The sequence below is a fragment of the Meriones unguiculatus genome, chromosome 9, assembly GCF_030254825.1.
Source record: "Meriones unguiculatus strain TT.TT164.6M chromosome 9, Bangor_MerUng_6.1, whole genome shotgun sequence".
NCBI lineage: Eukaryota > Metazoa > Chordata > Mammalia > Rodentia > Muridae > Meriones > Meriones unguiculatus.
In genome coordinates, this window is record NC_083357.1 from 112,550,519 (window position 1) to 112,575,589 (window position 25,071).

At 37.6% G+C, this 25,071-nt stretch overlaps 1 protein-coding gene across 8 annotated transcripts in view; it reads left to right on the forward strand.

Annotated features, from left to right (window-relative positions):
• Gpc5 (glypican 5) overlaps positions 1-25,071 on the forward strand; it is a 1,404,356-nt gene that overhangs the window by 681,021 nt on the left and 698,264 nt on the right. For 2 of the 8 annotated variants that reach the window (XM_060391588.1, XM_060391591.1), the window contains 2 exons: positions 9,537-9,592; positions 20,188-20,582. The exons of 2 other annotated variants lie outside the window; for them this stretch is intronic. In XM_060391588.1, the coding sequence (XP_060247571.1) occupies positions 9,537-9,592; positions 20,188-20,214 (83 nt within the window). In that variant the 3' untranslated portion in view covers positions 20,215-20,582. Of the gene's footprint in view, positions 1-7,021; positions 7,041-9,536; positions 9,593-20,187; positions 20,583-25,071 lie in introns of those variants that run through there. 4 more of the 8 variants (XM_060391586.1, XM_060391590.1, XM_060391589.1 and 1 more) reach the window with 3 other exon arrangements.

A 25,071-nucleotide genomic window follows, 5' to 3' on the forward strand; every position in this document is an offset into this window, starting at 1 on the left:
GGGAAAGACTGTTCCTAAAGTGAAGAGTCTTCCTAGTTGGTCAAGAAGATAAAAGCAACTGCCTTACAAAACATAAAAATGACCTGCTCTTTAAGTGTCATTAATAGCAGCATCATTTTCTCTTCCTGTGGCTGTGACCAAGCGCTTGACACGATGCAATTTAAGGAAGCAAGGATTTATTCTGCAGAAGCAGGGGCCAGTGGGTCACACCTGTGGGGTTGCATCTACAGTCAAGAAGCAAAAGGCAAATGGGACATGGATCTAGGATATACAGTCTTAAAGCTAGCCCTGGTTACTGCTTCCTCCCGAAAAACACCGCTGCCTGGAGGTTCCAAACGTTCCCGGACAGTGCCAAACACAGAGAACAAGTGTGAAAGCGCATAGGCCTGAGAAACAGCTCACATTCAGGCCACGGTATCTGCTTGTAAACAGCCTATAGAACAACCCTAAAACACCACTGGTGTTGGGAAATTGACATTTCTCCTAGGAAATTTCCTTTCTGTGGAAAATCATTGGTTCTGTATAAGTTTCCTTATTATTTCCAACACATCTGTTCTACAATAAATTATTGCTCAAACGACAAGAAATCATTAAATAGAAATATCATTAAATAGAAGATTTAGTTTTAGAGTCTAAAACATATATATTTGAACTAAACTTTTAATTACTTGTATTTGCTCTTAGGCTTTCTTTTATTCTGTAGAAAGGTAAGGGAGTCATAAATTTGTAATAGAATATCTGCTCGCACTTCTTCCAAGAGATCATTTTTTAACAGAAAAAAAAAAAAACAAACTCATCAAGTGATACATGTATAGTAAAAGAGCAATGTATTTCATAATTGCAAAGAGAATAGCTTCTGTTGGAAGGTTCAGTGCTTCTCTGTATGCAAAAGTATATTATCTAGTTAATTGATTTGACTATGAGTGTAATTTGGAACCATTTTATTTAAGTGTGTTTTGTTCAGCCTTTTAGACTCATTCACAAATTTGGTTGCAGATATTTCTCTTAAGATTCTCCCCAACCCTTTTAGAGACAAGGTTTCTCTGTGTAGCCTTGGCTGTCGCAGACTAACTTTGTAGACAGGTTGGCCTTGAACTCACAATAATCCACCTGCGTCTTCATCCCAAGTTCTGGGATTAAAAGTGTGCGCCACCATGCCAGGCTAAATTTATTCACTTTAAGTGTTTTTTTTTTAGTTTATATTTTATATCTTAGAGCATCTTTTTATCTTTGACAATGCTGTACATATAATGTATCTTGATCACGTCCACAAAACCTCCCAAATCTTCCTGAATGTCACTCGTCATGCTCCCTTCCAGGCTCCTTTTCCTCTTAGTAGATTTGTTTGGTTTTTTGTTTGTTTGTGGGGCTTTTTTGTTTATTTTTAAAAACTCATGAAGTCCAAGTAGTGTCACCTGTTGGGATGGTTACTGATCTATAGCTGAAGTAAGTTCATGAATACATTGTCTACATCATGGGTAGAAGACAGCATCTCACAGCACACCTGCCCATCCTCCTATTCTTGCACATCTTCTGACCTCTCTTCCTAGAAGACCTGTGAGCATTGGGCACATTTACAGACATGTCCTGTTTAGGACTAAGCACATGTTCTCAGCACTGTGAGCAAAAATGAGTGTCTGCAGAATGAAACGTCTCTGGTCAAGTCTAAGAACAGAGCTAATACCTTGATAGAAACGTAACTTTTTAGAAGGCAGTTTGACACGCTTATTAGCCAAAGGCAGCACTAAGTTAGCTCAACTTCTTGCAGTCGTTGACTACGTTCTCGGATTACTACTGACAGTTATTGAAATTCAATTTCCCACTTTAACTGATAGGGACATAGCCCAAGCTATCATCTGCCTCTAGTTATCTGTAAATTTCACTCATTCATGCCCCAGAGTTGACTATGTCAATCTTTTTTTTTTTTTTTTCAGTGAACTATTCTTTGTCCCATCTCTTTAATTTAGTCACTGGGAGGGGTTCTGTTAATTCTCCTCATTTTTTCTCTGTGTTATTTCAACTCATCTACATATATCCATTCTCCACATCTATGAGTGTCTTTACTCCTATTTACTCCCACTCTCAATTTTCTCTCCGTCTTGTGGGTTAATAGCATGATGCACTTGTGCCACCATCCTCACTACTTCTCCTACAACTTCCCACAACTTTCTATATTTATTCTATAAATAAATATAGAATTATTTATTTCCCAGGTTTTAAATGTCAGTTCCTTTATTTGGTAAGTCTTAAGTAGTGTGGACTTATAAAGCATCATGGCCAGCTTGAAGATACATGCTTCCACTTAGATGATTCTAGAACACATGAAAGAATGAACACAGGAGATGGTTGATAGATAGCTGGAATGATGGTTGGGTGGATATGTGATCTATTTGTACATATATATTCTTAGGGTTAATTTTAGAAAACAGAATTTCCAATTTTGAGTAGTGGGATTAAGCTGAGTTGCATGCTTATCTTAAGATACCTGAAAAATGGTTTTAAAGCAGATCATAGAACTTAGGGCTGTTTGAGAATCATTAATTGGAGAACTCTAAAATAAGAAAAAAAATGAAAACAAAACTAAACTAAACTCAAAGGAATTTATAAAACCATGCTTTAGGTCATAATATGGAATAGATTGAATAAAACATAACCCTCTCAATTACACTTAGATGAAACTTTAAATTCACTCTGAGAGAGCTGAATAGAACTGGTATTGAATGAGTTCTAGGAGGTAAAATTAGGTAGTTAAAGAGTGGAGGAGGACATCTAGGCCTTTGTGAAATTTGTCATATGCTTTATAGTCACAGTAAATTTTATGTCTCCCTTGTTCATCTAAAGTGCCTTTCAGTTTCCTGACATGTCACCTTGAAGACATATTTGGAGAAAGAAAGAACCTTTTACAGAGAGATGGCTCTTCTTGTTGTTCAAAGAAGGGAGACTAGCTTATATGTTGCTTGAAAAGGTTCACTCACTGTAACTGTTTCCACTAAAAACCCCATTATATCGGAAACAAATATTTGCAATCCCCATCAGCTTAATCCTAAATTATCAAACAGTGTTAAAATAATGAGACACAATGCTTCCTTCTTCTTCATTTAAAAATATTAATAGATCCAGGGTTTTCTAAGAAGAAAGCAAGAGCAAATATTTTAAATTAACCATGCCTACTCAAGACATTATAAACACGACAGTATTTTAACAGTAATACTTCTAATATCACATAATCTATGCTATGACCAAGGTGTATCTTGTCAAAATAAATTCTTGGTTATAGGTGGATACAATGGATAAAAATAATGAAAAAGAAAGCACTTTGTAATCTGCATGCTGTAATCTGTGAATCATGTATGAGTGTAGCAAAGCTTCCATTCAAATAATAATTAAGGAGATTCAGAAATAGGATCCCTTGCTTGGAGTACAGGTGAAGTCCTACCTTCATCACCAGCATCATTACATTGATCATTGTGGCTGTCTTTCTTTCCATGGTTTGTTTCCTGCTTTGAAGGGTTGATTTGCCAAGTTGGGGTATGGGCTAGCTGAACTGTTTTGATTAGTTTGAGTTTTAGGGCCATAATGTTCCATCACTGGACAGTATTCCCTGGGCATCCTAAGCTCTGTTGATACCAGCCTAACATCTGGACGATTCCTTCCATTAACTTCTTAATGGCGTACCTTTCTTCATTATTCATCAATCAAATTATATTAGTTACTTTTAGTAGTCAACTTACTAAAGTCTTCCTTGTTACTTAAGATGAATTTATTCCTTCTACTAAGCTTCAAGAGCTTAAGGTCATTGTCACCTGTATTCCACTTTCTTCTACAGTTTATCATAGCTATTTATGTGTTATCCCTTCAGTACAACCCTTGCTGTAATAACTGGTAAGTTTTACTGTATACGCATCAAGTAATATTTGCAGAATGAGCAGGGTCATCTTAAGGTATCTTTGGATATTCACACAAATCCACACAATGGAAAGAAATCTTATGATTTATATCTGGTTTATGTCTATATATACACATAAATATTATATAAATGTAAAAATACAAATATAATTACTTCATTCATAGATGAAATACACATTAAGTTATTTAGCAAGCAATTAAAAGCTATTTGATTGTGAACCATAGTTGGGAACCAAAGAGAAAAACATAAGACTACTTCCTTCCCCAAAGAACTTAAAATTGTATGTGAAAGATAAAATACTTGGTGAAGTCACTGAATGAAAAGTTCCATAACAGAATTAAATACAATGGACCATAGCAATGACATGGTGTGATTTGGAAAAAAAAAAAATCTTTTCAAACTTTTTTAATTGAAGTATTCTGGACACCTACATTTTTATTTTATTGCACAATGAAACATTTATTCCTCTTTTTCCAGATTTAAGGTATGTTCATGCCTACATTTATCTACTGAAATCTTCGCATATAACTATATTTGTATCTATATGTGTACCTGTGTATACATACAACACACTATCCCTGTAAAACATGAGAATATTTAGCAGAGGGTCTAACACATGATTAGAATTCAATTGTTTTTGATACTTTTTATCTGGATTATGTTGAATTCAGGTTAATTATAAAGCCATGATGATACAGGTGCTGTTTTTGTCTGTAATGAGTCTGTAATTTTTGTCTGAATGAGTAAGTTGGCTTACTCATTCAGAAGCCAACACTGACTTTGGCTGTCAGGACCACTAGATGGGGCTTGTGTGCTTAGCTCCTTTTGGATTAGCAAAATGTACTTCCTTTTAGTGTTTTTGTTGTTGTTTTTTTCAACTCAGAACTTCTGTTCTTTAAAGTATGGTCTTCCGTACTGACTCTGACACTGTTAGCAATTCTCATTAGAAACCTTTATATTAGCAGACAAGCAGCTTGGCTATTCCAAGCATGATGTTTCCAAAAGCAAGCATGCAAATCTCTTTGCAACTGGCCACATTTGTCTTTCAGAGGCTAAATGTATGACACAATTGTAGTTTTCCAAAATGGTCTCCTCCTCTTGTAATAGTCTCGAGAACAGAATTTTAGATACTCTTGTTCCCCGTTCTAAGGCTAGAAATGTCCTGTTTACGTTGTTCCCACAGGTAAGGTCCACGAGGGAATGGTTTTTCAGCTTTAGTAAACACCAGAATCACCTGGGAGCTTTAGAAAATGCAGATTTTGTAACAAACTGCCTGAATTTTTGGTCCAGTAAGCTACGATGTGACCGGATGACACTGATACTATGGTTAAGGGGCCCCACATTAAGAAACTTTTGGGTTACTTGAATTATACCTTTTAACTTCTTTAGTTCTTTATATATCCCAGATATCAGCCCTCTGTCAGATGTTGGGTTGGTGAAGATCCTTTCCCAATCTGTAGGCTGTCGTTTTGTTCTAACGACAGTGTCTTTTGCTTTACAGAAGCTTTTCAGTTTCATGAGGTCCCACTTATTCATTGTTCCTCTTAGGGCCTGTGCTGATGGTGTTCTGTTCAGGAAGTTGTCTCCTGTGCCAATGAGTTCTAGGGTCTTCCCTACTTTTTCTTCTAACCAATTTAGAGTATCTGGTTTTATGTTGAGGTCTTTGATCCACTTGGACTTTAGTTTTGTGCAGGGTGATAAATATGGATCTATTTTCATTTTTCTGCACGTAGACATTCAGTTGGACCAGCACCATTTGCTGAAGATGCTGGAAACAACCCAGATGTCCATCAACGGAGGAACAGATACAGAAATTGTAGTACTTTTACACAATGGAATACTACTTAGCCATTAAAAACAAGGAAATCATGAATTTTGCAAGCAAATGGTGGGATCTAGAAAAAATCATCCTGAGTGAGGTATCCCAAAAGCAGATGGATACACATGGTATATCTACTCACTTATATAGATTTATAAGATAGGATAATCATACTAAAATATGTACACCTAAAGGAGATAAACAAGAAAGAGGTCCCTGGGTAAGATGATCAATCCTCATCTAGAAAGACAAAGGGGATGGACATTGGAAGTAGGAGAAAACAAGTAACAGGACAGTAGCCTACCACAGAAGGCACCTGACAGACTCTACCTAGCAGTGTATCAAAGCAGATGCTGAGACTCATAACCAAGCCTTCGGCAGAGTGTAGGGAATCATATGAAGGAAGGAGGAATTAATATATCCAAGAGGGGACAGGGAGCCCCACAAAGTCCAAATATATCTGAGCAAAGGGGTCTTCTATGAGACTGTTTATCCAACCAAGGACCATGCATGGATATAACCTACAACCCTTGCTCAGACATAGCCCACGGTAGCTCAGTAACCAAGTGGATTCCCTAGTAAGGGGAACAGGAATTGTCTCTGACATGAACTCATGAGCTTCCCCTCCCCACTGAGGGAGAAGCAGCCTTGCTAGGCCACAGATAAGGACATTGCAACCATCCTGAAGATACCTGATAAGCTAGGGCCAGAAGGAAGGAGAGGAGGACACAGCCTCTCAGTGGACTTGGAAGGGGGCAGGGAGGAGATGAGGGAGGGAAAGAGGGAGAGGGCTACAGCTGGGATACAAGTGAATGTATAAAATTATTTAAAAATAAAAAAATATTAATTAAAAAAATGAAAAAAGTCAAAAAGAAAGAAAGAAAGAAACTGTTGTCTGCAAAGGCTTTTTGTATGCCAGGTGGACACCATTCACCACTGATTCAGTAGAGCATCATGGATCGTTTCTGGAATTTGAAGCAGGACAAGGGCCAGATGAAGGTTCTTTGTACTTCTGGTTACAGCTGTGGGCACAAATCACTACATCCTGGTGGAATAGTGTTTAGGTTCACGCATGAAATGTTGCACCTTATTTGCTCGTAATAGCTATTGCTCCTTTGGTGAAAAGAGATGAAGAGTTTGCCATGGGCATCAAAGATATGGATTCTGATTGTATTATAGCTTTAAAAATTTTTTTCTTTTGACACATCAAATTGTCATTTTTTTTCCTTTATCTTACCCTGATCCTATATCCCTAAAGGTCCCCGGTTTCACCACCATTTTTAAATTTTTTTCAGAAACGTTGGAAAGCTCAAGCGAACATTCTAAGAATAACATTGTGCAAAGATTCTCAACCCTGCTACTAATGCCTTCTGTGCTGCAAAGCAGGCTTTTACCTCTGCAACAACATCACTGAAAACCTGCTGGAGTGCCTCCTCTTCTTATTCCCTTTTCACTGCCTCACCCAGGCACCGAGGCTGCTAGGGTTATCCCAGCTTTGGAGACCTTAGTCAGAGCTGGTGCTGATATGAGCTTTGGATTCTCAGTGTTTCTCTGGGATAGATATTGGCCTATTTTCTAGTTCACTTAACTCTCGGCTCACAGACCCTGGCCTCTGGAAACCACAGAATTCCCAGCATGTACACAGTGCTCAGCTTTTGTCAGAACTCACTGGTTTCTAAACCATGAGCACAGCAATGCCTCCAACAATCCCAGGGTCTTCTTGCCCAAGCTGCTCATCAGTTAAATGAGCCTGTGTCTCTGCTGTTTGGATAAGGCTGTGTGAATCCCAAGAAGTTTCAGTGCTGTGGTAGTAGCCCGCATCTCATCTGACTCTCCATTTCAAGTGTTAACTACTCTTTGGGGAAAGCTCATCTTTCAGTGCCTTCAGGAGTATTACCTCACTTCATTGTGTTCTAGAAATTCACAAACTATTAAAATCTTGCTATGGTTAAGCTACTCGCTTTTATGTCACCCTATAAGACATGAAATTTGTGCCTTTAGCAGAGTGGCTGGTAGCCTGTAACTTGTGTTCTCTACCATTGCCTAGGCTCAGTTCATGAGTATGTATTTAGAGGCACTCTAAATAGATTTGATCAAAACTATCTGCTCAAGCTAATAAGTTCCTCTATTTTGACAGCAAAATCTAGTATACTTCACAGTTTTTGTTATCCTTTTCTTGTTCTTCCTGTGGTCATCCAACATTCTATATGTCTGAATCCAGTCTCTTGACACAAGTCTACCCTTGCAAAGGCAGTTACAAAATAGTACACATAGTACCCCTTAATTTAAATCAAGGCTTAATAAAAATGTTCTCCATATTTATTTTAGTTTAAATGGTGTATTTAATTAAATATGTGCCAGGCTTCTCCATGCCAAAGATATCTGCTACTGAAGATGGGAATTGCTGGAAGTAACCCAAGATGTTCGAGCCACCAATAAACACTTTCAGAAGCTTGGAGCTGAAGCAGTTAAACTAATTTAGCACAGAGAATTTTTACCAAACTCTTAACCTAATTATGTTTGTGATGCAAGTTAGACTTGCTTTATAACGCAGGGGGCTGCAGAGTGAAGCTGATCGTGAGCACTGGGGGTAATAGAGACAATTGCTTTAGAGAGCCTAGGACTGTCACAGCAGCCGTGTCAGAACAGATGGCTCCACGTTTATTCCAGTCTAGGGATTCAAATTGGCAGTAGTCAAACAAAAATCCTGAAAAGCATGTCAGCAGTTGTGGAAATGAGTTTTCTTATATAAGAAGTCATTTAGAACATTCCATTGAGAATGTATGTAAAATCACAGGCACTTGCCACCTTAGTTAATTTGCCTGTTTGTATATTCAACTTGTTTAATATGCATATTAATAATATGGCATCTACAGCAACTTTATATGCATAGCAAATTTACTATCAGAATATTTAGTAATAGTTTGCTATATTCTATTAATAGCTTATATCTGATACATACACCACTACTCTATTATTTTTACGAGTATATGTATATTACACATTAATATTAAACAGTGTCTTCCTAGAAGTTGTTAATAGTTAAACCCAAGCAGTGTGGAGCACTCTTCACTAGTTCAAGTGTGCCGGGAGGTTGAGTAAGAGAAGTTGTGAGTTTGTGACTGTTCTGAGCATCCCATCTACTTTGCGCTAGCAACACAGGGGGCCGGGATCAGATGGTCAAGAGATTACATTAGCAAATAAATGGAAAAGTTTAAACAAAAAAAAGGGGAAATATTCAATTAATTTTCAACAAAAGGCAAATGGAAAAGAAAGATGCGGTACCTTGGACTTCTGCTCTTCACTAAAATTGGAACTGACTTGAGTAGGCGTGGCTGCTTCCTCTTGTCCATCATTCTCACAGTGTCTGGGCTAACGATGGTATATCCTTTATTCATTGACGTTAGGCCTCCTTGAGTAGATGAGAAAAATATTCAGAGCCTAGACTTGGTTTTATTTTCTTCATACTAAGCCTTCCTTCTGAAGACAGGAGCTCGATGTATGTCACCACTGAACTTTGTTTTATTCTTGATCCAAGAGCATGTTTTATAATAGACCATAACTGTACACACCCGACAGATGAATGTCTACAGTTGACGCGCAGAATGACAAGGACGACCCATGGATGCATTTACTATGCTTTAAATTTTTAAATTTAAACATAAGCTTGCGTTTAAACAACACTGTGTAACTATCTTTCCTAGTTCTCCCTGTGGAGAGCATGGAACTGGATGTGAAGCCGAAGCCTGACATTTAGGGATTTTCTACTGTTTTATTGTTTGTTTTTTCTGTTTTTCTACCACTTGCCAGCCAGTCCTCAACGCAGTGGCTTACTCTTGATGGTCGCAGGCCCACTTAGACGACAGGTAAGAAGTCGTGTGCTTGCTCCTGGCCACGGGTCCCTTCAGTAAGTTGCCTGCAGAGGCCGACTGGCTCCGTGGGGAGACCCGTGCACTGTAATTTCTGCAGAGCTGATAGGATTGCTTGTGCTTAAGGCCACAGTCTAAAATGGCTTTGATAGCATCTTTTTCAATAATTGTGTTTTAAACACAAGAACAATGAGAAATTATATTTTAACCCAAGGGAAAACAACATTAAAACAAAAGACAATTGGAAAAAAATTATTGAAAGGATAACATGAGTCCAATTTTCTCTTTGTGAAAGTGGGTGTAATTGCAGAGATAAGCACAGAAGTCTCTAAATGCTTCACCTTGAAGCTTTACGGTTACAAGTGATCTGAACTGTGTCATAGCACTTCCTGATAGTCCACTGCAAGCAGCTATTGCTTTTACAGTGTGAAAAATCACTTGTAAATATGGAAATTTTCTTTAGGTGTATAGATTTTAGAATGTTTATCCTATATTATATTTCTAACATCCACTTATAAGTGAGTATATACCATGTGTGTCTTTCTGCTTCTGGGATACCTCACTCAGGATGATCTTTTCTAGTTCCTACCATTTGCCTGCAAATTTCATGAGTTCCTTGTTTTTAATTGCTGAGTAGAATTCCATTGTGTAAATGTACAACAATTTCTCTATCCGTTCCTCAGTTGAGTGACATCTAGGTTGTTTCCAGGTTCTGGCTATTACAAATAAAGCTGCTACAAATATGGTTGAGCAAATGTCCTTGTTGTATACTTTAGCATATCTTGGATATATGCCTAGGAGTGGTGTAGCTGGATCTTGAAGTAGCAATATTCCTAATTTTCTGAGAAAGCACCAGATTGATTTCCAAAGTGGTTGAACAAGTTTACATTCCCACCAACAATGGAGGAGGGTTCCCCTTTCTTCACATCCTCTCCAGCATGTGTTGCCACTTGACTTTTTCATCTGATGGGTATAAGGTGAAATTTCAGTGTCCTTTTGATTTGCATCTCCCTGATGGCTAAGGCCACTGAGCATTTCTTTAAATGTTTCTCTGCCACTTGATATTCCTCTATTGAGAATTCTCTGTTTAGCTCTGTACCCCATTTTTTTAATTGGATTACTTGATTTGTTGCTGTTTAACTTCTTGAGTCATTTTATTTTTGGATATTAGCCCTCTGTCAGATATAGGGTTGGTGAAGATCCTTTCCCAATATGTAGACTGTCATTTTGTTCTGATGACAGTGTCCTTTGCTTTACAGAAGTTTTTTTTGTTGTTGTTTTGTTTTGTTTTGTTTTTCAGTTTCATGGGGTATAAGCAAGTTTGGGCAGAGTGCAGGGAATCTTATGAAAGAAGGGGGAAACGAAGGACCTGGAGAGTACAGGAGCTCCACAAGGAGAGCAACAGAACCAAAAAATCTGGGAACAGGGGACTTTTCTGAGACTGATACTCCAACCAAGGACCATTCATGGAGATAACCTACCTAGAACTCCTGTTCAGATGTAGCCCATGGCAGCTCAGTCTCCAAGTGGGTTCCATAGTAAGGGGAAAAGGGGTTATCTCTGACAGTTTTCTGAAGGTGGAACAGCCTTACCAGGCCATAGAGGGAGGCAATGCAGTCAGTCCTGATAGGCTAGGGTCAGACGGAAGGGGAGGAGGACCTCCCTTATCAGTGGACTGGAGGAAGGACAAGAAAGAAGAAGAGTCAGGGAGGATAGGATTGGGAGTGGATGAGGGAGAGGGCTATAGTTGGCATACAAAGTGAAAAATTGTAATTAATAAAAAAATAAATGAATAAAAATATGGATTTTTCCACTACTAAAAACTAATGACACTTGCTCCTCACCATTTGTTACAGGTTGGATGTATGCCTCTGATTATTTCTAGTAGCCTAGAAAAGCTCTGTCTCTTCTGTTGTAAGAAATCTTAGTAAATAGCAGACACATGAAATCACCTTGATAACTCTTGAAAAATTTTTGTCATCAGAACTGCAATGCACAATTGTTACCTTAAAATAAATTTAGAAAAGAACTCTTCAGATTTATTCTGAGAAACGATTTTCTGTTTCAGGAACATCTGGCTAATGAGTGAATTCAATCAAGTAAACAATAAATGAATACAAGGTCCTTTGGTGTGTTGGATAATTAATGCTTTGAGTATATGAATCAGCTCTATGTATCATGCTAACTCTAATAGAGGGTTTTTTCCTCTTTACAATTTTGCTTGAGTATTTTGTACGCAATGAACATATATTATTTATATTCACAAGGCTGTAGGAATATTGCTATCTCTTTCTTAAACATGCTCCTCTCAAAACAAACAAACAAACAAACAACAACAACAACAAAATGTGTAACTACTGAACAATACTTCTTTCTTTGTGGAGGTTTTGCATTGTCTTAACACTGTTGTTTATTCCTTATAAGAACCTGAAGAACAGCAAGTTTCATTTCATTCATTTTTCTTATATTAATTGTGTAAAACAACTGGTTTCATTATGACATTTTTGTACATATATGCCATTTGTTTGATCATATTCATCTCTCCTTGCATAATTTTAAGGTATTGACATGCTAAATTTATAAGTATGTATGGGTTAAAAGTGATAAGAAAATACATAGTAGAAGAGTATGAAACCATAGTTTTAAACATAACCATCAGATGAAGTTTGAAAGATCATGGAACAAATGCACAGTGTCCAAAGATTCACAGTTTATTCCAGAGCCTGATTTGATTGAATGCAAGTCCAGCAGGTGGTACCACCAGACAATTGCACACGTAAATAAGGAGAGCAGATGTGTAAGCGGAAGGCTGGGGTTGAGGTTATAGCGTGGAAACAAATGTGTCAAGTGTTAACCAGTGGACAGTTGAGAGCTGAGTGGAAAATAAATTTTCTCTTCTGAATATTGGCCATTAGTTCATTGCTTTTGATGTTATCTTGCCTTAAAAAAGCTGTGGAATTGAATAAGGAACAGAGTAATTCAGTGACAGTGGTTTTGAAATATACCACATGATTGGTTGGGGGACATTTACTTCTCCAATTATAATTACCTTACATTAAGTTATAACAACACTGAGTAAAACTGTGAACCTTGGGTCTGACTGTCCTCACCTAAACTGACTGAAAACCTAACTGTATTAGTTTAAATATTCAAGCAGTGATTTTCAAAGTATCATTTATTATTCAAAGAATGATTAAAAAGTAACTCCTTTTAAAATGATAATTCAATGTTTTATAACTTGAATTAAAATTTAAATTTCAAGATTTTATTCCTTACCCATTAAAAGTTAGTTAATAAGAATATTAAATTAAATTTAAAAGTGAAAACAAAGCTTTGAAATTACAGCATTAGGCTAAGCATTATGCAATTAGGAGAAAATCTATAGTTTGGGTTATTTCATGGTGTTGGGACAATATTGAGTTCTATGGGTAAAGATTGAAATAGCAGACATTTTAACCCCTCTGTGCATTGCTTTGTGGCTCTATTTACTGAAACAAAGGTGGGGAAATAAACTGCAGTCTCAATCACAGTCTCCACTGTGGGAAGAAAGTTTCATTGCTTACCTTATGGCATCTATAAGCTGTGTACTTCGTTTTCATTCTAGTTTAATTATAATTAAAATTGGATTACAAAGCAGGGTAGAATTCATGGCTTATGAGTAGACAGCAACTTTGTTCCTTTCCACCACTTCATGTTGAATTTTCATTGTATGAACGTTTTTCACACAGCCTTTCTAAACATTTTTAGACAATAAAAAGTCCTATTTTATTTTTGCATTGGTTCAGCCTAAGAAGCAGGCATTGGCCTTGATTCAAATTTTTCTCTAGCATAAGCATTGCCCTCTTTCTTAACAGCCTGAGCCAACAATCAAAGGTTCTGTGCTCTTCTTTGTAGCAGACTCCTTATATCATCTCAGAATTCTTCAGTTGACTGACATTCTTTGTATAGGGTGAAAGCTTCATGGGCCTAGCTCTTCAACCATCTGTCCACGTTAGTGGGTCTATTGTGTGGCCCTTGTTCAGTTCATGTTAAAGAGCACATATTGGTAAGACATTATGAGGCTGGCTTCTGAAATTACTAAGAGACACAATGTCACAGCAAACTTCATGATCTTCTGGCTCTTAAAATTGTTTTACTCTTTCTTCCAAAATGATCCTTGAGCCCTAGGGGTAGAGATGTATTATAGATTTGTCCATTTGATCTGGGCTCCACAACTCTCTATTTTGATTGGCTGTGGTATTCTGTATTGGTCTATTTCTATTGCAATTGGTCATTTCCTTGGTAAGAGGTTAGGGATACACTTACCTGTGGATATAACACCTGTCATTACATATTCATAAATCATTTTAAATGGTTTAATTAATGGTGATTGTAGGTTCTTTTTCAAGATCTATGACTTCACTATCTTTAGGTAGGTGGTTAGATTTCCAGCACCATGTCTGGTTTTCCTTTTGTTGGGCAGGTCTTATCTCCAGTTGGTTTCCACCAAGGTATATGTGCACCTCATACATGCTATTGGGATTTTTGTTAGGTGCATTTGGATCATGGTCAAACAAAGAAGAACTTTTCATTTAAAACATATGTATATTTATATAGTGATTTACATTTATTTCATCAATTTTTAGATAGTTAATAGTATAATTCCTTTTAATTTTCAGGCATCCTCACTGATATTTTACCCTCACCCTTCTAGATTTTAGTTCACTCCTTAATTAGATCCTACACCAAAATTTCCAATTTCTGTTCATAAGTTTTAACAGCATGATGCGTTTTATTTAATGTCCTATTATGCATCATTCTACTTACTAATTTTCACTTTGATTGTGTTTCATCTTTTGTTTTAATCTAATCATGAACACTACTGAAATGTATTATAGTTTGAGATAATTTAAGAATACTCTATCTTGATTATTACAAATAAATCTATTTTATATTGTCTAACACAAGTTTTATTATATTACCTTATAAGTGGTTAAATCTGGCTTTAGTTTTGGGTGATAAATTTTGTTCATGCTGTGTTATTTTTATTACGGACTCATTTTGAATGAGCTTTAGTTCTACTTTAAGAACATCTACAGTAGGGAACATCACAGAAACTGCAAGCTTGGAACAGAACTCTGTGGGAAACCTCTCATTATTTATACATATACATAGAGCATACAGTATGAAGTGAAATATCAAACTGCATTTGTTGAAGACAGGAGCTCCTTTAAAATTAGAGAGAGAGAGAATATTTTTGTACAGCATGAAAAGTCTGTTTAAAAGATTCAACATTTCTCCATGTGCCCCTTGATGCATCTTTTTCTAAGACAACTTTTGAAAAGAAAGCACATGGTAGGTCTTAGCTTGGTGGACTCTTTCATTTTCCACATTGAACTATTTCCTAAAGCACAAGGCTGCAGCTTTTCTCATTCCATTAAAACTCGGTCCTTAAGTAACCAAAAGCAATCCGCAACTACCTAAAAGAATCCCAGTGAAATATTAAACATTGTTCTGTTTTTAAATCTGTTATTCTTTGGGAGACCTAAAGATTCTTTCTGTTATTATTGATGGTTAGTTTTCCCATACCAGGTGTGATTCTCCTCTTGTTGAGCAAATCTTAAGTCCAATTAGAGAGCTGTTGGTTACCACCAAGGCATGTGTGCCACTACTGCACCGTTGGTGATATCTTGCTCTGCTAATCACGGCTGTGGTTCATAGATGTTGAAGTTAGGTAGAACTCGTGGTTGTGTCTCTCCATTGGAAGCTTACGTAGCACATCAGAGAAGAGGCTCCTTGCATATTTCTAGCTATGCACTTAACACAAAGTTTGTTTTATTATTTTTATTCCACATAGATGTACAGGGAGATTTTTGTATTTCCTTATATATGATATTACTGTGAGAAGGACAGCTGGGATTTCTTTATGTCATTTAACTCTAAAACTCTGATTCTTTGTTTATTAATTGTTGGCAATATGAAACTGCACATGGGACGATTTTAATGCAATGAAACAAAGATCAGCAGAGCTAACCAAAGATACTTACAAAACAGACTCTGTAAGTATGCCAGGAAAAGAGGCTCACACGAATAAAGAAATTAAGTAATTGTGTAAGGCATAAGAAAAATTACAATTATTTAACTGCTATAAAGGTGAAATTTGTGACAGCTTTACACATTAAATATTGTAAATTAACATTTTTGGAACAACAAGGCAACATCATGACCCTGTACATGGATGTTTACATCATACCCTGTTTGTTACTGGTCAGGAGACAACCACGGAATGGTCCTGTTGAGTGTCTCACATGTGAGACTACTCATCACTATGGGACTCTTACCAGCCTTAGTCTGCAGGGTGACATTCTAAGTGTGGGCGGAGATTTTGTACCTGGGTTGATAATATGTGTAAAAATGACTCCTGGACAATTTAATTAATTTTATTTTGACTGTTCTATGAGAATATAATCTTGATGTAGTACATGAATCACTGACCTGACTATTCTGACACTCTGGAGAATGGACTTAGTGTTTCCTCAGGACAGTGACATGGTTATCCACAGAAGAAAGCAAAGTTCTTTGTCATTTTTTATCAAGACACAATTTGGAGCATTGTCAAAGAGAAATAACCATTCAATAATAACTCAAAAATAAGAGGCATATTGTCTTTCCAGCTACAGAGGAATAATGCCCTCGGCTCTAGTTGAATTCACAAAACTGACAAAAGATCTATGGATTTTGATCTAACAATACCAAGTTAACACCATTTAAAAATAAATGAAACAAAACATCAAACAGCGCAGCTCCTCGTTAGCTCCTCGCTTCAAGGTTGAGAAAGCATTTACTGAGGTTTGACACCAGCCCATTACCCAGCTGCATACGGTAGATACAGCGCTTTTATGAAAATGTGCGGCTGTCATCAGCTCTTCAACGAACTCCATTATGTATTGTATTGTAGCATGTGTTTATTCGGGCTGACATTCTCCAGTTCAAAACATACACAAATGTCGGATGCTAACTAAGATTCAATTAGTGAGAGATAGAGAGAAGCAGAACTTTGAAGATTAAGGATATATTTAGTTAAGGTTAAATTGTGCAGCATAATCATCTACTAAAGTGTCAATGCAAAGATTGGACCTCAAAGGATAATATAGTTATGAATGCATGTCCTGATATCGCTGCCTTCTAAGTGATATGGCCAAAAAATGAATCTTTACAGGAATCGTTCAGACACAAAATTTTTCCTGAACTTTTAAATGTAATATAATTGCAACAATTTAAATAAAAATGTATGAATTCAGATTTAAATGTATCTATCATGATTTTACGGTATCAGAAATAAAATATGAAAAAAACTCAGTATGAATTAATTCCAACTAGTACTGCCATTGTCATAGGATATAGTGAGTATGTTTTGCCTTCAGGGAAAATTTGATTTAGAGTTGAGATGAAAACTTTGGCTGTCTAGCTACTTATATTTCATCTTCTATCCTTATAGACATTTAGAATGAGAGTAGTCATATATCTATTTGTGTGCTATATATAATAAGTTATATATAGTTTTTATGAGGAATTATAGATTTTTTAACCAAATGTAATGTGCCAGTTAGTAGTTAATTTGATATTGCTAGTATGAGAAAGTAAATACAAATGTATAACAGAAGTTTTGAACAAATAGTGCCATACAGAACAGTTGTCAGGCAGTTAATAAATGGTACAGATGTATTTCTTTAAGAGGAACTTCTCAAAATTAAAACCGGAATTTTTCCATCATTTAAGAGTGATAATTTCTTCTACAGAGAATTTTCTCTTTAGCTCCGTACCCCATTTTTTAATTGGATTACTTGGTTTGTTGCTTTTTAGCTTCTTTAGTTCTTACATATTCTGGATATCAGCCCTCTGTCAGATATAGGGTTGATGAAGATCCTTTCCCAGTCTGTAGGCTGGCATTTTGTTCTGATTACAGCATCTTTTGCTTTACAGAAGCTTTTCAGTTTCATGAGGTCCCATTTATTGATTGTTGATCTTAGAGCCTGGGTTGTTGCTGTTCTGTTCAGGAAGTTGTCTCCTGTGCCAATGAGTTCTAGGCTCTTCCCTACTTTTTCTTCTAACAGGTTTAGTGCGTCTGGCTTTATTTGAGGTCTTTGATCCAGTTGGACTTCAGTTTTGTGCAGGGTGATAAATGTGGATCTATTTGCATTTTCTACATGTAGACATCCAGTTGGACCAGCACCAGTTGTTGAAGATCCTATCTTTTTTCCATTGTATGGTTTTGGCTTCTTTGTCAAAAATCAAGTATCCATACATGTGTGGGTTTATTTCTGGGTCTTCTATGTGGTTCCATTGATCCACCATTCTGTTTCTATGCCAATACCACACAGTTTTTATTATTATTGCCCTGTAGTACAGCTTGAGATCAGAGATGGAGATACCTCCAGATGATCTGTTATAGTACAGGATAATTTTGGAAATTCTGGGTTTTTTGTTTCTCCATATGAAGTTGAGAATTTTTCTTTCAAGTTTTGTAAAGAATTGTGTTGGTATTTTGATGGGAATTGCATTGAATCTGTAGATTGCTTTTGGCTGGATGGCCTTCACTATGTTAATCCTACCAGTCTATGAGCATGGGAGATCGTTCCATCTTCTGATATCTTCTTCAATTTCTTTCTTCAGAAACTTGAAGTTTTTCTCAAACAGGTCTTTGACTTCCTTGGTTAGGGTTACTCCAATGTACCTTATGTTATTTGTGGCTATTGTGAAGGGTGTTGTTTCCCTAATTTCTTTCTCAGCCCTTTTGTCTTTGGTATACAGGAGGGTTTCTGATTTTTTTCAGTTAATTTTGTATCCAGCCCTTTGCTGAAGGTGTTTATCAGCTGAAGGAGTTCTTTGGAGAAACACTTAAAAAATGCTCAATGTCCTTAGTCATCTGAGAAATACAAATCAAAACGACCCTGAGATTTCACCTTACACCCATCAGAATGACTAAGATAAAAAACTCAAATGACAACACATGCTGGAAAGGTTGTGGAGAAAAGGGAACCCTCCTCCATTTCTGGTGGGAATGTAAACTTGCACAACCACTTTGGAAACCAAACTGGTGCTTTCTCAGACAATAAGCAATAGTGTTTCCTCAGGATCCAGCTATACCACTCCTAGGCATGTATCCAAAAGATGTTCAAGTACACAACAAGGACATTTGCTCAAATGTGTTTGTAGCAGCTTTATTCATAATATCCAAAACCTGGAAATACCCCAGATGCCCCTCAGTTGAGGAATGGATACAGAAATTGTGGTACATTTACAGGATGGAATACTACTCAGCAACTAAAAACAAGGAAATCATGAAATTTGCAGGCAAATGGTAGGATCTAGGAAAAATCATTTCTGAATGAGGTAACCCAGAAGCAGAAAGATACACAGTATATACTCACTTGTAAGTGGATACTAGACATAAAAGATAGGATAAACATTATAATCTGTACCCCTAAAGAAGCTAAACAAGAAGGAAGTCCTGTGGTAAGATGATCACTACTCACTTTGAAAGAGGAATGGGATAAACATTGGAAATAAGAGAAAACAAGAAACAGTTCAGGAGCCTACCATAAGGGTCTCTGAAAGACTCTACCTAGCAGAGTCTTAAAAATCAAAGCAGATGCTGAGACTCATAAGCAAACCTAGGACAGAGTGCAGGGAATCATATGAAAGAAGGTGGAGTTAGTAAGACCAGGAGATAACAGGAGCTCCACAAGGACCAAATATATCTGGGCACAGGGGTCTTTTCTGAGACTGATTCTCCAACCAAGGACCATGTGTGGATATAACCTAGAAGCCCTGCTCAGACATAGCCCATGTTAGCTCAGTATCCAAGTGGGTTCCCCAGTAAGGGGAACAAGGACTGTCTCTGACATGAAATCAGTGGCTGGCTTTTTGAACCACCCACCCCCAACCCCAAGTGAGGAGCAGCCTTGCTAGGCCACAGAGGAGGACATTGCAGCCAGTCCTGATGAGACCTGATAAGTTAGGGTCAGATGGACTTGGAAAGGGGTAGGGAGGAGATGCTGGCGGGAGGGTGGGATTGGGAGGGAATGAGGCTACAGCTGGGATACAAACTAAATAAACTGAAATTAATATAAAAAATAAAAATTTAATTAAAAAAAGAGTGATGATTTACCTAGCATTTATTTCTGCTGTAAGGAGCAGCTTTACTGATTTTAATAATGAGCAAATAAAAGTGTACATATATTGAGGTAAAGCATGTATGGATCTATAATATTAAAATTAAACACCTGCCCAGCCTGTATGAACACCCTCACTACAATCTATGCATACATCCACAAGACAACCGCCAAAGAAAATGCACACACATAGTTTAATGCAGTCATACAGTGGACCATAATATTTTTTGTCTCGTGAAAGCAGTGCAAGTTTAAAATGAATTATTTGTAACCTAGGGATTCTAAGAGTGAATTTAATGCAGAATTACTCTCCACTCATTAATACTGTGCATTAATTTGATAGTAAGCCGTATTTTAAATGGATTAACATTGAACAAATTGTGTATGTAGTAGTGTAAATAAAATAAATGTTTCAGAATAACCTGTTTTTCCTTACAGCTCCTCATCTGTATTCCAATGAGCTAGGTAAAGACTCTGGACAATTAAACGTGATCCCGCTCTCCGCCACCAGGTGGCACCACAGTCCTCACTGACCTTATTCAAGGCCTGCCTTGCAGAGATGAGTCCCCAAGCACAAAGAAACTGGAGTTTTAGAACATTTTATTTGAAATAATGAGACACGTGTGATTAACTTCCTAAAGAATAATTTTACTTTTGTCATTTTGGGTAAAGATGTGCACAATAAGTAGAAATGAACAGCTGTTGAGAATAAAAGGAAGTTGCCTCGTTTAGAAGCTATTAGTTTCTACTGGCACTGTGCAGTACAACATTCTTAGACTTAATTACTCATGTACAGGGCATTATGGTGAAACGTGAAATAAAATTCTCTTCACTCTCAAGATTTTTTTTCTTGTTTTGACCACAATTAGTGCATCATTATATATTTAATTACTTTACAATGGAAATCCTACTAAAATATTTTGTTATTTGACTGGTTTTTGTTTGTTTGCTTGTTTGCTTGCTTGGTTGGTTGGTTGGTTATTGAAACACATTTGATGTAACCCATGCTAGCCCAGAACTCCCTGTGTCGTCAAGAACAATGCTGAGTTCTTGACCCTTCCAGCCTCCTCTCCCCAGGAGCAGGGTTCTCAGGGTTTAACGTCATGATAACCCCTTCATTCACAGCACCCCTTCACTATCACCACACATGCATGCACACACACACACCTTCTGCAATAAAAAGCATCAGTCATTCTCTTCAATATCTCAATCTTGAGATAACAGGGCTTTTACCATTACTGTAGAGTATCAACAAGTGGGTTTTTATTTTTACCTGGGTAAGTTAGATTCCCTTCTATGCAGAATTAGCCAGAGGGAAAAAACAGGACTGTAAGGCTGTCGACAGCCACTCAGGGCTTCCAGTGACTGTTTAAAGGACTGCAGCAGGAACAGCAGACTTTAGTGGAGGCTCACCTCTGATGAAGCCTCTATTCATTAATTGTCAGGGATGACAGTAAAAACGGCAACTGTGAAGAAAGCAGACAGACATAGGAAGCCGTTGTTTCATGAGTGTGCATACTTTGTACCCTCCACTTTCACTGAGATCCTGTTTGCAGGATCAAAGGCATTATTCCCCAGTTCACTCACAGGTTTTAATAAGACATTAGTCCCTAATCATGTATCTATCGCCTTCTTGAAATTTCATTTTTTATATGTAGGATGAGATGCATTTATTTGTAAATATTTACATATACTTTATCTGTATTTATCAGTACAATATGACTGTACACACCTACTGGATTCTGAACTTGAATGCAGAGGAAAAAGCATAGTTGACACTCTTAAGGAACTCCTGGGTTCTTGGTCAGTAGGGCCGGAGCCTAGGAGTTCCCTCTTCTCTGCTGCCACGTAAGAAGACCGAACAGAATGAACCACCAACAGCACTTCTTCTACTGTTGTAAGAAGAGGTCGCACGGCAGCCTCTCCTCCTAATACTAGGCAGTTGGAAAGGTGAATCCAGAGGACCACAGTCTAGCCAGCAGGAAAACTCAGCATCTGAAAGCACCATGACAACCAGCTGGGGGGTGGGTGACCCAACCTGTGGGGTGGGGCCGCCTACACTGCACTGATTACTAGTGTTTGACTCAAAGATAGAACCGCGTCAGCCTCCCTGCACCCCTGTGTTGCCTGCACAGCCTCTAAAGCGGTCCTCAAAGGGAAACGAGAAAAGTTTCCTCCCGTTTCCAGTGGAGCAAAGAAAAACCACACCCAGTACTCCACTCCTCCTAACAACCCTGATCCGAAGAGAATCTAGGCCTGAGTCTGACGTGCAGGTTTTATCGGAGCGTGCATGGTGGGAGGGGGAGACCCAGCACTGGTGAGCTGCAGGCCCTGCTCTCCATCTGAAGAGAGAGAAAGGCACGAAGAGGACACCAGTGGAGTTCACAGCCTCGGGAGATGCTGCTCCTCCCTGGGCTCTTTCTGCTAGTTAAAGGCTCTGCTACCCAAGCCACGTCTACCTTGCCAACAAATGAGGCAAACATCCGAGAAGGAGGAAAATACGCCGAAGACACTCTCTACCCAGAGTAAGATAAAACAGAAACTGCAGGATTGTAAGGCCAAGGTTAAAGAAAAAACTATCTGAGTTTAATATGTTAAGATCCTTAATGGTAAAAAGGCAGGTAGACAGCACGCAAGAACAGATAGACAACAGAAACAGGAAGATGTAAAGGAAAATCACACACACATGAAGGATGAAAGCTAAAAGCTACATTTGACTTCTCAGACACCGTGCTAAGATGAAGTTAGAATTAAATATCATAGCAGATAGGAAAAAATAATACTACTAGAATATTCTATACTCGGTGTAGTTATCCATCAAGGGTTAGGACCAAAATTGAAGATAAGCAAGCTTTGACAGACTTAGGTGTTTCATGGAAAAATATGTGCATTAAAGTGTTGTCCTTAACAAAATCTCAGTTGCTTGATTTTACCAATAAAAACTCAGATGCCAGATGCTGGGGTGAAAGCCTACTAGCTCAGAGAAGCCGAGAAAACCCCAGCTGACCCTTCCCGTCAGCTGCTGCCTGAGGAGCAATCTTCCTCTCCCATGCCATCTCAAACAACCTCCTTCAAACCGACTGTCTTTCCCTTGACCTTCTTGTGTATTTCTCTATCTGTCCTCCTGACTTCCTCTTCCTCTCTGTTTTTTTTCTTAATAATTTTATATTCACTTCCTGTCAACTGGTTGTTTGCACCACCTCTTGACCTATGTTGGATTTTATTTAATCCTGTTTTCAGTATTCAAGCAGAAAGCTCTTGAATAAAAGTGTGTGCTAAGGCTGAGACACACCACAACTAAAAACATGTTTTTCCATTAAATAACACAATCTCAGGGTTCACAGTGTAATCAGATATCCTGCAACACCAATGGAAAAAAAATGTTCTGAGTTATAAACTTTGATTTACATAATGAAAAAAATTCATAATCTAAAAAAAAAGTAAATAAAAGCCTTTATTCTTAATTATTATAGTAATGATGAAGGGAAAATAAATCATACCATGTACATTTGTGAGTTATACATGTTTTCATATGTATTTTTGTCTGCCCAAGTGTAAGTATAATGAATTTCCATGTGGTACAAGTAGCTGGAGAAGGGACTTTTGTTAATTTGGTCTTATAGAGCTTTTGCATACCTGTGAACTGTAAATTATTTGGAAGTGATTTTGGAGTAGTTATAAATGTATAGCAGAAACTTTAGGATTTCTAATAAAAGCAATATGTGAACACAGTTCAGAAGGTGGAGCAGCACAAACATGCTCATGTAATAGCATAAATGATGGGAACAGGCAAAAGACAAAATAGGAAAATGAGGAAAAGGCAAATACTACTAAATACTAAACACATAAGGAAACCCCAATCTTGCTATGATATCCATAATATAAAAGCTGGTTCTCCCTAGTTTTACATCAACCTGACGCAAGCTAGAGTTATTGGGAAGAGGGAACCTTATTGAGAAAATGCCCCACCAGATGCTCCTGTGGGCAATCCCATGGTGGCTTCTCTTGATTGATTATTGATGATTGATTGATGTGGCAGGACCTCTCTCACTGTGGGCAGTAGCATGCCTGCATAGGTGGGCCTGGGTTCGATAAGAAAGCAGCCTAAACAAGCCAAAGGAGTAAGGTAGTTAGGGTAAGGCTTAAAGGGGAGTACATAACGATAAAGTCACCAATACTCATAAAGAACATACTAATCCTTGTTATGAGTTCACGGAAAAGCAGGGCATAATGTTTGAGCCAAACCATCACTGAGAGTAAGTACAGAAGAAGTCAGAGGCCAACATCATACGTTGTTAAGGGGTTTCAAATTGAAATAATACTGAGCGCCTGTTGCATAGCACTGAGAATGACCAAATCTAGAACTCTACTGATGGTGAATGAATCAATAGGAACTTTCAATCAGTGAGGAGGATATGTAAAATAAGGCAGCCGGTAGGATATAGTTTAGTTTACACTCTATGTTCCAGGAATTATACTTGATTGCACACGTTGATTGCAAATATTAACTGCACATACATGAAAACGGATATTTAAATCCACTCTACACATTGCTTCCCAAACTTTGAAGTATTCAAGTTTCGCTGGCAGAGATGAACACATGAATTGTACTTTACCCAAAGAATTATTTTGCAGCACTGAAAATGAACTATCAAGCCTTGAGAAGAGGCTAGTATCAAAAGCTCAAAATGGAGAAAACAAACAAACAACAAAACATGAAAACGATATAGAATATAGGATTGTAACCTTGCCGCATTCTTGAAAAGGCAGAATATGGAGGTCGTAAAGACATCATTGGTTGCCAGGGGCTAGAAAGGAAGGATGGTGAACAGGGGAGAACAGAGAACTTTTAATAATGTGGAAAGTGTTTTGTATGGTGTTGCTGTGGCTGCCACATGTATTACACATTTGCACATGCACAGATGGCTCAGCATGAGCTCTACTGTCAGTGGGTGATCTCGGGTAATGCTGAGAGTGGTGTTTTCAGGAGTGTGACAAATACACCCATCTTGAGCAGAGGGGTGAAACGGGGAAGTTGTGCCTGCAGGAGCAGGGCACTGTTCTTTCTCTGTAATTTCCGCTGGATTTTGGTGTGACAATATCGCAAGTTTGGCAAATTAATTAAAATAATAATAGGTGGAAAGCCCATTGTTTAAAGGAATTATCCAGTTATCCATGCAAAAGATTTAGCAAGTGTAATTGCATAATAACTGTGTTTGTTCCTCTTAACATTTATCCTAATTATCTTAAAATAATTAAAAAAAAAGTCAGCAATCTGAGTTTAGTTTATTTTTAACTTGGAATGTGGAAGGGGATTGTTCA